We start from the raw sequence: 12,027 nt of genomic DNA on the forward strand, positions 1-12,027 counted from the left end.
GGTAAACTTGGCTACGGTCAAAACTTCCATTGATTTCTCCTTCTTATTTCTACCCAATTTTTGAGACCCCTTTCATGTGTCTCAATTGAAGAACATAATCCACACAATGTCACACCACTCGCGAATAACTCACAATGTGTTGTTCTTACCATACGCACATTTTTTTATTCACAAGCCAATAGGAGAGGCGTCTCTGAATGGGATAGAGCCATCATTTCTCTCATCTGTGTGTCGAGCACCTCATCAGAGAGTTTGTATTTTTCCTAAGTTTCTAGAATTGGGAGCATTTATTATCTGGGGTCTTTGGCAGTTTATTTGGTCTGCACCCCTAGCCTTCACCTTTTTCATACTACATGGGGCGAAGTGGGGATGGGGCGAAGTGGGGATGGGGCGAAGCGGGGATGGGGCGAAGTGGGGATGGGGCGAAGCGGGATGGGGCGATGTGGGGATGGGGCGAAGTGGGGATGGGGCGAAGTGGTTAGGGGCGAAGTGACATGGGGCGACGTGGAAATGGGGCGAAGCGTCCGACACCCACTCCGAATAGCACAAAGTATGCTAACTTGCACTGCCGAGCAACACCTCTCAATAATTAAATGTCCATGCGCAGCATTCGCGGAGTGATATATCATATAATATATATTTTTCGGTACAAGCCATACTCAAATTATTATTTTGTTCAAAGACAAAATAATCCAAAAACGAAGTACGATTTTATCATCCCTTGCCATATAATTCTTATTATTATTTCTAATTAATTGCCATTTTAGGAACTACTTTTATCGAAAGGCTCAAATCTCGTTTGACTACGATATTTCACGAATATTTACGTGAAAGACACGACGTCGAAAACATGGTGAGTACATTTCTGTGCATTCTGGATTTCATTATTAACGATTTTTGTGCCATAAATCGATTATATTTTGAAATCATTTTACTTTATAGGCGAGCTTAGACGACACGGAAGATGTTGCCTTGGATTTTGGATCAGAAGATGATTGGAGAAGGAAGCGAGCAATACGGTAAGTAATGTTCCCCGTGATGCCCAGTTTCCGGACAACGCAAATGTATAGGGTTAGTGTTATTGTTGTTGCAAAGTGGAAATTTATAAGTTGCAACACAAAATTGAATCTTTTCTCGTTTCCAATATTCAGTGGTTATCTCAACTTTTTTTGTCGTGTTCATTAATATTCCAATTTATGAAACAACATGTTTTTTTAGCCGTGAACCGGTAGGGCCTATCACATTCTTAACTTATTGTTCTTAACTTAAGCCGGCAGATCATATAGCGCCCTCATGCACATGCATATACGAGTAGGCCTACATTATAAAAAATACCAGTAAACATCAGGCAAATGCGTGGCCTAGTGCCGGGGGCCGGTAGTGGATAGAGTGCCTGCTCGCAAGTCATGCCCCTTGAATTCGAATCCCAGCGCAGCTGTTGTTGAACTTGAAACATTTTTTGCCTTACTTTAAATTAAATCCTACATCTAATTACAGAGTTGTTAATTTTCTTTTTCTGATTCGAGGCTCTGGAGGATTTGTTTTAAAGGGAAATAAAGTCCCAAATTGTAATAGGTCTGATTCCCATCTTGTGAAAACGAAGTCACAATGACACTGTTAGACCAGAACCATACTATTAAGATTGTTACGCTTAAAATTTTGATTTCCAAAAAACAGTCAATGTACATGTTTAGTGCCGTGCCGGTAAAATAATGAAAGCAATCAGGGACTGGTTCACGGTCAAATATCCAATGCCTTCATAAATGTTTCAAAAGTTGTTGAGGTCTTTTATTAAAGTTAGGGAGAGTCATTTGCAATAGAGGGTGCTGTACAAACACTGTGGTACGAAAAACTTACCCAATTTTAAAACTGACTTCATAGTAAATTTAAAGCTTAATATGAGATGAATTTTCATCAATACACAAATTTGGAAAGTTTCTTATTTATATCCTCTGAACTTTGTCATAAATGTTGTGTTGAAAAACCTCCGTCACAGCACTTTCTTGTGCCAAGTTGTCAAAGTGAATGATAAAAAGTGGAATAATATTTCTTAAACCATATTTGTAACAGGTTTAGACTTTCTTGATAAATGATTCAAAGAGATGTGTTGTTTTTTTTCATGACTACAGGTATCCCGCAGCGGCCTTTTTTCATCTCTTCTTCAGAGTGGGGGCACTAGTCTCCTATCTCTTCTGCAACTTCTACAGTTCCAGCTTTATCGTTGATTTCGTTGTCATCCTCTTTTTTGTCTCACTGGATTTCTGGACGGTCAAGAACGTGACGGGTCGGTTGCTTGTCGGGCTGCGCTGGTGGAACCACATTGATGAAGACGGAACAAGTCATTGGGTGTACGAGTCCAGAAAGGTGAATATGAAGAAACATCTTTAAAAAAAAATTAAAAATTGGTTTTAGATCCATTGACAGTTGTAAACAAGTCATCATAAGTCCATAACATGTTTAGTTCTAAGTCAAGTGGCAACTTTAAAAATTGTGACAAAATTTTAATTTCTCTTCTTTCTTTTAGGGATCCAAGAAGAACACAGAGACAGCCACAGAGTCCCGGTTATTCTGGCTTGGTTTGGTCATCTGCCCAATTCTGTGGGTTATCTTTGTCTTCGCTAATCTTTTCTCCTTCAGATTTGCATGGATGGTGAGTTTTACATCTAACCACCCCAAATACTTCAAAACCCATCAGAAGCAAAATGGATTCAAAAACTGTACCACCAGCTGTTATGTTACATTGGACACTCACAAGGGGAGCTATGCAGCACTGTAGTCTCCTAATAAACCAATTTGGGAGTGACCTATACCCTTTGGGATTTAAATTTGAAAAACATCTGGTACACTGACTTGCTCCGAATGCTTGGCAGATTTTAACTTCGAAATCTCCAGACCAAAGACACTGTTGCTAATCACATGATTCGGGGCAAGCTCTTGCATAGTCACGTAAGAGACGCTCAGCACCAATACATTGTTCACAATGGGTGAGAATGGCACAAAGACACCAGACCATGCTGGAGCTGGGGGTTGCTAGCAGGCTTGCCCCAAATCACGTAGTATGGCAACAGTCTCTTTGGTCGGGAGAATGTAAAGTTAAAACGTACAAAACATTGGATTAAGTCAGCGTTCCAGATTTTAATCAAATTTAACTCTCAAATGGCTTATTTGTCAATGCCTTTACTCATGGTGTACTTGTCAAGGCCATTGAATCGCACATGGTCTGTGCCAAAGGATTACAGCCGAATTGCAATGCAAGTACAAATCAGCAGTGTTGATAAATTCGGCATCTTAGAGTTGGAGGTTTAAATCCCTCATCAGTCAATTCTTTTATTTTGGTTCTTGACAGGTTGTATCGCTAGTTGCCCTGGTGCTGAGTGTTGCCAATCTCTTTGGTTACGTCCGATGTAAAGTCAGTTCGAGGAAACAGCTGTCGACGATGGCCACGCAGTTCCTGGGCCAACAGATGATGAGTAGGGTAGGTACTCAGCCATCTCAGTTTCGATCAAATCTAATAAAATCTATTAACAAGGATGTTGATAGTATGGGCAGCAATTGTAAGAGTAAAGAGGATTGGAGAAATTTGTCAAGTTACGTACCATTGTTTACCATGGACAGTGCCATCTTGTGTTGAATGATGTCCAACCTCCGTCCACCTTCCTGTATGTGAACAGCGCCACCTAGAGCCAGATGATGTCCAACTTCATCCATCCCTACCCACTTTCCGAGACACTACAAACCCCCCCCCCCCCCCTCCCTAAACCTACCCCATCACCATAAATTCTGGCAGGATATTGTAACCGCTGTGGTTTTAAGTTTCCAAAGTTTCTGTAATTGGATTGATAATTACAGAACAAAAAGCACCCCTGACAGTCTTTGCATGGCACTATATTATTTGTTGTTTGTTTGCTCTTGCAGGCCATGGCCAGTGCAACTGCAACAGGCACAGGTACAACACAGGGATGATGGAAGAGTCGGCAAGTAACTAAAGCTTATGTGCTTGTAGTTGTACATATCTTGTCTATTTATAATTTCTATATTAACATGCCATTTAGTATGCGGAGGTTTTTTGTTGTAGGGTTTTTGCTATAAAGCTATCAAGGTCATATTCTAAAAAGAATGAACTCATTTGCCTGGGTGCAAGCTTATTTACTGGTATGTGGGTAAAGGGTTGCTTTAGAATCAGTACTGTTGAGGCTCAGCCACTATTACTGTACATGGGTGGTTTATGGCCTGGCTTTCTTCATGTGCCATAGTGTTACCCCAACGTTTGGATTTTAGAGGATTCAAGAAGATTCCAGGTGAAATGCCTTTGGGGCTGAAGGTGATGGAAAAGTGTGGCTAATTTATTGGGGAAGATATTGTATGCAGAACGTAAATGTAATTTCAAGTTAAAAGGGCTCTAGTGGGCTATTATTGTTTTCTTCAAATACTGTAAATATTAATAAAGTTATTTTTCAAAGAGGGCCCTTTTTGAATTTTTGCAAGGGGCACAGAATTGTAATGTTCCCCTCCATATGCAGCTCAAATCATGTGCAAATATTGAAACGGCTTATAAGTTGAGAACTTTGAACTTCTGTGTCATGTTGAAAGTTGGAACTGTTTTCGTCTAATTGTAATACATGAACACTGATGTCACCAAAAGATTAAAATGCTGCTTTTTGTTTTGTTTTCTTACAATATTAAAAACATTTAGTTTTGGTGGAAATTTGAGAAAATGTAAAAAACAAAATTGCTCTTTTTATGATTCACATTTTTGAAGTATGGGGGATATTAAAATTATACATATTGAACACTTGAAGGCGACTGAACATTTTTGTGAACAAATATTTTTGTGACAAATGGAAGAAGAATTTAGGCCAAAGTTAATGATTGGTGATTGATGTCATATATTTCTATCTAGACAGAAAAATGTTTGGAAAATGTATTCTGCTTAAAATTTCGTCTTGGTTTTTTACTTCAAATTTGCATATTTTTGTTTTTCTTTTACATTCCATATCAATTCTTGTATGTAGCTCAAATCTACTTTCTTTGTACATTTTGCTTTTATGTTGTAAAAACTCCCTTTATGAAATATATCCTATTGAAGAAAGGTAATTCCGTGGAATTTTGTGCTTTTCTTTGCCGATATCTGGTTGATTAGAAAATAAAATGGGTGCAGAGTTAGGAGTCCAAATCTTGTGTTCCAAGTAAAAGCAAATCATATTTTTACTAAGAGAATGCCCAAGCCGTTAAGAAAGGTTTTGGAGACGTGTATATTACACACACACACAAATTTATTTCATACCTGATATAAAATGTACGAAAGCCCATTAGCGCCACTGCAAGTATATATGTTGCGGATTATTTAATTCGTTATTACGGATTATTAATTCGTTATTACGGATTACTAATTCGTTATAACGGATTATTAATTCGTTATTACGGATTATTTAATTCGTTATTACGGATTACTAATTCGTTATAACGGATTATTTAATTCGTTATTACGGATTATTAATTCGTTATTACGGATTACTAATTCGTTATAACGGATTATTAATTCGTTATTACGGATTATTTAATTCGTTATTACGGATTACTAATTCGTTATAAAGGATTATTTAATTCGTTATTACGGATTATTAATTCGTTATTACGGATTACTAATTCGTTATTACGGATTATTAATTCGTTATTACGGATTATTTAATTCGTTATTACGGATTATTTAATTCGTTATTACGGATTATTTAATTCGTTATTACGGATTATTAATTCGTTATAACGGATTACTAATTCGTTATAACGGATTACTAATTCGTTATTACGGATTATTTAATTCGTTATTACGGATTATTAATTCGTTATTACGAATTACTCATACGTTCTGAGTCATACTCGGCAAGTATGGCACAGGAGTGCAAACGTTGTATGCAAAGATAGCGCCGCCTAGCGGCGCTATATACACAGGCCCCTGGTCACGTGCTCTCCACGTGTGAGAACATCAGACCTAATTCGTAATAACGAATTAATAATCCGTAATAACGAATTAAATAATCCGTAATAACGAATTAAATAATCCGTAATAACGAATTAATAATCCGTAATAACGAATTAATAATCCGTAATAACGAATTAATAATCCGTAATAACGAATTAAATAATCCGTTATAACGAATTAGTAATCCGTAATAACGAATTAAATAATCCGTAATAACGAATTAATAATCCGTAATAACGAATTAATAATCCGTAATAACGAATTAATAATCCGTAATAACGAATTAATAATCCGTAATAACGAATTAAATAATCCGTTATAACGAATTAGTAATCCGTAATAACGAATTAAATAATCCGTAATAACGAATTAATAATCCGTTATAACGAATTAATAATCCGTAATAACGAATTAATAATCCGTAATAACGAATTAAATAATCCGTTATAACGAATTAGTAATCCGTAATAACGAATTAAATAATCCGTTATAACGAATTAGTAATCCGTAATAACGAATTAATAATCCGTAATAACGAATTAAATAATCCGTTATAACGAATTAGTAATCCGTAATAACGAATTACACAATCTGTAACATATATACTTGCAGTGGCGCTAATGGGCTTTCGTAAAAATGCCATCGAGGTGTACACTCTAACCTCGTCATCCTATCGTGATAGAGGGCGCCCTTCAAAGCTACCGCTGAAGCGAGTGTCGTCTGCCGGATTTTACGCATGGATGATTGCCCTCAGCGGGTTGTGCGTTGCTAAGCAACCATACACGGAAACGTCTAGCTTCGATGATATTCACCGCGGAAGGATGGGATTTTCGTACCACGTTCGTTTCGTGCATGTACGTGAATTGCCACAAAAATGTGGTTTCATGATAAATTAATTGTGGCAAGGATGATTATTTTTTTTTAAAAGTCATATATTGAGTTTGTTACATTCCAATAAATGAACGAGATCTCTTAATTGGATCGACCGTTTGTATGTTATCGACCAAATTCACGCCCACTTGAAACATGATATTCTTGTAATTAGAATCGTTGGTCTGGAACTAAGTTGCCAACGCCCAGTCGTTATAGATCGGTGGTCATCATCCAAACATCTCCGATGCATGCGTAATGTAAGGGACGTATCTTGTGTATGCCAGTTAGAAAATAAATAATGAGCGTGAAAAAATATATAGATGTTATCCTGTATCAATAGATGAAACTGCTTTAATATTGTATAGAACGATGCTGAGTTTTATGCATTGGGACATTTGGGTAGTGAACATGTGTTTCTCCTCATAGATTGTCAAAAAAAAATCGTGTGCTAAAAAAAAGGTTTCTTTTGCCCGTCCCCGCCAGTCCCTCGCCATGCAGCCGAAGATGAACTGCTTCACGCCTTTAGACATCATGGTTTCAATTCATTTGAATTCTACTTACAACCTATGCATTCAACCTGATGTGGATTATTATCTGGTAGTTGCTAAATACGGCATGAATTGTGAGTTTTACATCATCAGTGCGCGCGTAAAGAGCATTCCTAAAAGTGCACATCGCAAATTGATGTTGACTTTTATTATTAAACTGATGCGTGCCCCAAGGCCATGATATTAATATGCCATCTGTGTGGTAGACGTACTACGCAAGTCGCACGGACATTTATCAATGAGTGGTTAATTATGCATGCCCTATACAGGCAGCGTATCATGGTGACTGGGGAGCAACTCTTTACGCAGAATGCCAAGACCTGCTGGGCGTTGCCTCAGTACCGTATCGTGTGGCCTTCGTGTATAAATGCCACACCTAGTCGTTCAATATTTTATCATGATCATGATAAAAGTAAAAATCGGCAAGACTATTGTTGAGGAAGAACGGTGTGGTAACATAAGTGAAAAGTGTACCCGTACACAAACAGAATTATACATTAGTAAATGTACCATGACAAACAAGTTTGTTTTAACTAGTAGCAGTACTTCCTCCGTTTTTTTACGCGTACTTTTCTCTCGTAATTTTAAAGATTAGTTTTTTTCGCTCCAAGGTTTAGGTTCATCTTTTGCTAGGATCGACTCGTTCATGATCCAGGTTTCATTTCATCGTCATCAGACAATCTCAAAACCTGATGTCATATCGGTGGACATCAACAAATTAGGCCTACCCCAAACTGGGGAAACATCTCTTATACATTCCTGATTAAAACATTTTCAATGTCATTTGTACAGTCAAATAATTTAAATATAATGACACTTTGCTCATTTGGACAAGCTTCTAAAGCATATAACTGATAATACATTTATAGGTCTGCCTTTTCTGTTTGCTTATATTTTCACTTTACGCATAATTTGTCAAAATGTACGTTGATTTATTTGCAAAAATACTTGCACTTGAAATGGTGCGTGCGCGGTGGGGGGGGGGGGGGCGGGCTCAATGTTTGAGCTTGTACACCACTCGCCTTCGAGGAAATGAGGTCATAGGTTTCAGGTTATATGATGACTGGGCTTTTGTAAGTTTTCATTTCACAACAACAGGTGAGAGCGCCATCCATACCATGCACAAGCGCATAAGCCAATGCACACTTTACACCCGAGTGGTTTCCAATGGCTATTAGCATAACAAAAGACGGGATCGATATTACCTGTAACAAGCACCCTGATTGGTCGGCTGCAGTTAAAGCTCCTAGCCGCACCGACGCTGACACCGTCTGAAGCGTAACTGACAAGCAAGCCATACAAATGTACACACATATCTGTCTGTACTATTTTCGAAAGTAGAAATTTCACCTTGTCGTGCGGAGTAAATTCTACATTACATGGAGAAATAATCGTTCAGGAATCATTGGATGATATATCTTGTGGCGACAATTTCTGGACAGGATATGAATTGATTTCTCTACTGTGAACTACTGAGACACGAAGATCGAGAACACGTGAAAATTGTCAAAGATTGTAATCATCTGCGGAGAAATATGTAGCGTCGGTTGCACGATTGACTTGGCAACAGCGCTACTGGAATTACGCACAACAGGTGGACGGTTGGAAGCCTGTGTTTTCGGTTGGAAATTACAGATTTGCGTTAGATTTTCTTCCTTTTTTCCTGAGGGATTTCTTCCCAAGTCTACATGGCGAAGTTCAGCAGTATCGTGTTTGGTGTCGTCATTTCGCTTTCAATGGTGTCTGAAGTCTTCTGTGTGGGAGGTAAGAAATGGTTTTTCATTCTTTTTTTTCCATTTCTCTAAAACAAAGTATCGAAAAATAAATTGTAATCTTTTTACTATTCATTTAAGGCCTTTTTTTTCTTTTTACATACAGGGGTAAGAACATGGCTTCCACATTTCTCCCAAAATTGTGTGTTCCAAATGGGTGGTATAAGCTTCTTGAGTATTCACGCCGCAAGGCCTTGAATATGAAAATAGCCGGCAAACATATTACGCAATTCAAATACGAATTCATAACAAAAAGGAGTGTGTTTTTTAAATAGTAAAATACTTGTTAATTTCATATTTATGTTTTAAAAAACGTGTGTTTCGAAATTTGAAAGATGAGTACTTTTAAATTAGATTAAATTAAATGTTTTATGCAAGCAAATTCGGGTTTTTTTTAAATTTCTGCAAATAATTAATAATTATAAATAAATATTAAGCAAGAAAAAAAGTAGCCCGCGCAAATTTGACATATACCAATTTGGTGAGCTGTTTTATAAAATGGCACCATCTGTGTCTATTGTCCTCTGTGAAGAAAAGACTATTCAAAATTCAATAATTATACTCATTGGTCCACTCATCAGGGTGCTGCCGTACTGGTTGTTCATACTCATTACTTATGATGGCAACAGATGTGCGCATTGTCAGCAGATGTGACAAGTTGATTTTTTTTTCTGCTGGACAATGAATGATATGCTGGAACACATTCCAGTAAATGTCGCTTTATTAAAGAATGAACGGGCTTCTCGACTTTTGAATAAATTTATTCCGATATCGCTTCAATGAATTCTGCATTCTGATTTGAATGGTGGAAAAAAAGGAAACAGGTCAACTCGTACGCGAACCAACTCGTACGCGAGACAACTCGTACGCGGATTAGTCAACTCGTACGCGAGACAACTCGTACGCGAACCAACTCGTACGCGTGCCAACTCGTACGCGAGGCAACTCGTACGCGAGACAACTCGTACGCGAACCAACTCGTACGCGGGCCGAAATATGAGTGGTTTCAAACCATTGATCAATTAAAAAGCAGACACGCGGGGACATCCGTAGGCCTAGCAATTTCTATTTACAACTGAAATGCTTGGTATAACCATGGAGGTATAACACATAACACATCAGGGTTCGTTAGCGGTATAGCCTGCTAACCAAATGCTTGTCAAAACAGCGGCGGCCGGGGCTAGACAAACTATTCCTTAACCAGGCCGGCGTGCGAGTGGAAAATTATTGGGATACGGCAAAGATCAACGAACAGAAAGAAAAAAAAATCATTAAATTCAAAAAGGAAACCCCTTTAATTTGTGTCTAATTATCAACTGTTTTAAAGGGTTAAATTATCTGATCTGTTAATCAAGAACACCGACAAAATTCCCTCAGAATTGCGCTTGAAAATACGCCATTTTGTATCTGAGATAAGAAAAAAATGCGGGCTAGTAGAAATGCCCGTGGGCCAGTAGCCCGCCGGCAGAAAAGGTAAAATTATGCTGACCGTACCGTACCGAACCTAATTTCGTCTGTCCATGTGAGCCAAACCAATAGTCTAAACTCACGCGTACGAGTTGGTCCGCGTACGAGTTGGTCCGCGTACGAGTCGGTCCGCGTACGAGTTGGTCCGCGTACGAGTCGGTTCGCGTACGAATTGTACCGCGTACGAGTTGGTCGCGTACGAGTTGGTTCGCGTACGAGTTGACCTGTATTCGAAAAAAAGAAGAAGAATATGGTGAATCGCATTTTTTTAAAGAATATTGTGAATCGCATTTTTTGGGTGTGGTGCATTTCTTAAAACAAGGATTTGCAAACTGACAAAAAAATACAAAAGATGTTATCTTTCTTTTTAACTTCCAGAATTTCCTATATTATTACCGTGCGTAATTCCATGAGGGAAAGAGATGTTTTCACATTACAATTAGATTCAAGTCTTGTCATTTTTAAAACGAAAAAAACAAACTGAGGCACAACAACTGGTTCACTTAGAAATGTGGGTGAAAATGAAGAAAAATTAACGCAAACGAAACGAATTCCATTTTTAAGGTACGCTTGTATGTTGTGCTGAGATAAATGAATGAAATCATGACGCACTGATAATGATACAGTACAGCAACATGGCCTACACTCACTCACTACGGAATGATGGTTCGTACGATACGAGCTCGCTCACCGAGCTCCTTTGTGTAGAGATGTGTTTATACGTTACCAAGGTAACGTTGAACAAGGGATACAACCACAATAGAAAAAGACCAGGGATTATTTTCAATGCCGAAACCAATTCGTCCTTACATTGTGTTCATTCAACCGTTGCACACACAAACGCAGAGCCCAGACAAGGTGCGTAATATGGATAACCCATTATTGAACTTACTGTTCAATTGATAAATTATTGATTTTTTACGATGGTTATACATCGAATTCGGAGTTTTTCAACCCAAGAAACAAAACATCAACGACGAATAAAGAAAGATTTTTAGATCTTTTTTTATTCCCTATTCATACATTATCACATAGCATGCATGGCATTTATCGACAATACACAATAAAACAATAGAGGGCGCTCTTTTGCCAAGTTCAGTGCAACATAGACTTTATGTCTGTGAGTGCAACATTGTGAAGTTCGGTTTATTTTATCATGGAGGAATAAGAACACATGAAGTGTGCTCAAAAGTACAATTTAGGTGCGTACATCGATCTCAATACGGTTAAAAACGTACATGGGTATTCTCTAGGCGTACAAGATGAAGTGCTGAAAGATGCTAAGTTAGAAAATAGGTGAATATGACATTTGAAGTTCGTGACTGTGTGAGTTTGTCTATTCCTTCCGCCGTGTTTCTCATCTCGCAACTGCAAAATTGCAATGTGA

General features: G+C 38.0%; 2 protein-coding genes across 8 annotated transcripts in view; both read left to right on the forward strand.

Annotated features, from left to right (window-relative positions):
- The first annotated feature begins 788 nt into the window (after nucleotides 1–788).
- On the forward strand, nucleotides 789–5,173 carry LOC119722567 (Golgi apparatus membrane protein TVP23 homolog B-like). Its single transcript, XM_038192755.1, has 6 exons — nucleotides 789–853; nucleotides 943–1,019; nucleotides 2,130–2,364; nucleotides 2,525–2,650; nucleotides 3,347–3,475; nucleotides 3,916–5,173. Exons 1-6 carry the CDS (start codon nucleotides 851–853, stop codon nucleotides 3,961–3,963), a joined length of 618 nt encoding a protein of 205 aa, XP_038048683.1. The 5' UTR covers nucleotides 789–850; the 3' UTR covers nucleotides 3,964–5,173.
- Nucleotides 5,174–8,637: 3,464 nt separating this feature from the next.
- LOC119722579 (neurogenic locus notch homolog protein 1-like) overlaps nucleotides 8,638–12,027 on the forward strand; it is a 30,698-nt gene continuing 27,308 nt past the window's right edge. For all 7 annotated transcript variants that reach the window (XM_038192763.1, XM_038192779.1, XM_038192771.1 and 4 more), the window contains exon 1: nucleotides 8,638–9,165. In XM_038192763.1, coding sequence (XP_038048691.1) covers nucleotides 9,090–9,165 — 76 coding nt within the window. In that variant the 5' untranslated portion in view covers nucleotides 8,638–9,089. The remainder of the gene's footprint in view (nucleotides 9,166–12,027) is intronic.

Source organism: Patiria miniata, unplaced genomic scaffold (genome assembly GCF_015706575.1).
Source record: "Patiria miniata isolate m_02_andy unplaced genomic scaffold, ASM1570657v1 HiC_scaffold_1, whole genome shotgun sequence".
Lineage (NCBI taxonomy): Eukaryota > Metazoa > Echinodermata > Asteroidea > Valvatida > Asterinidae > Patiria > Patiria miniata.

Coding starts and splice junctions, on each gene's coding strand:
- LOC119722567 (XM_038192755.1), top strand. Junction 1,020..2,129: donor AGAAGGAAGCGAGCAATACG/GTAAGTAATGTT, acceptor TCATGACTACAG/GTATCCCGCAGCGGCCTTTT. Junction 2,365..2,524: donor GGGTGTACGAGTCCAGAAAG/GTGAATATGAAG, acceptor TCTTTCTTTTAG/GGATCCAAGAAGAACACAGA.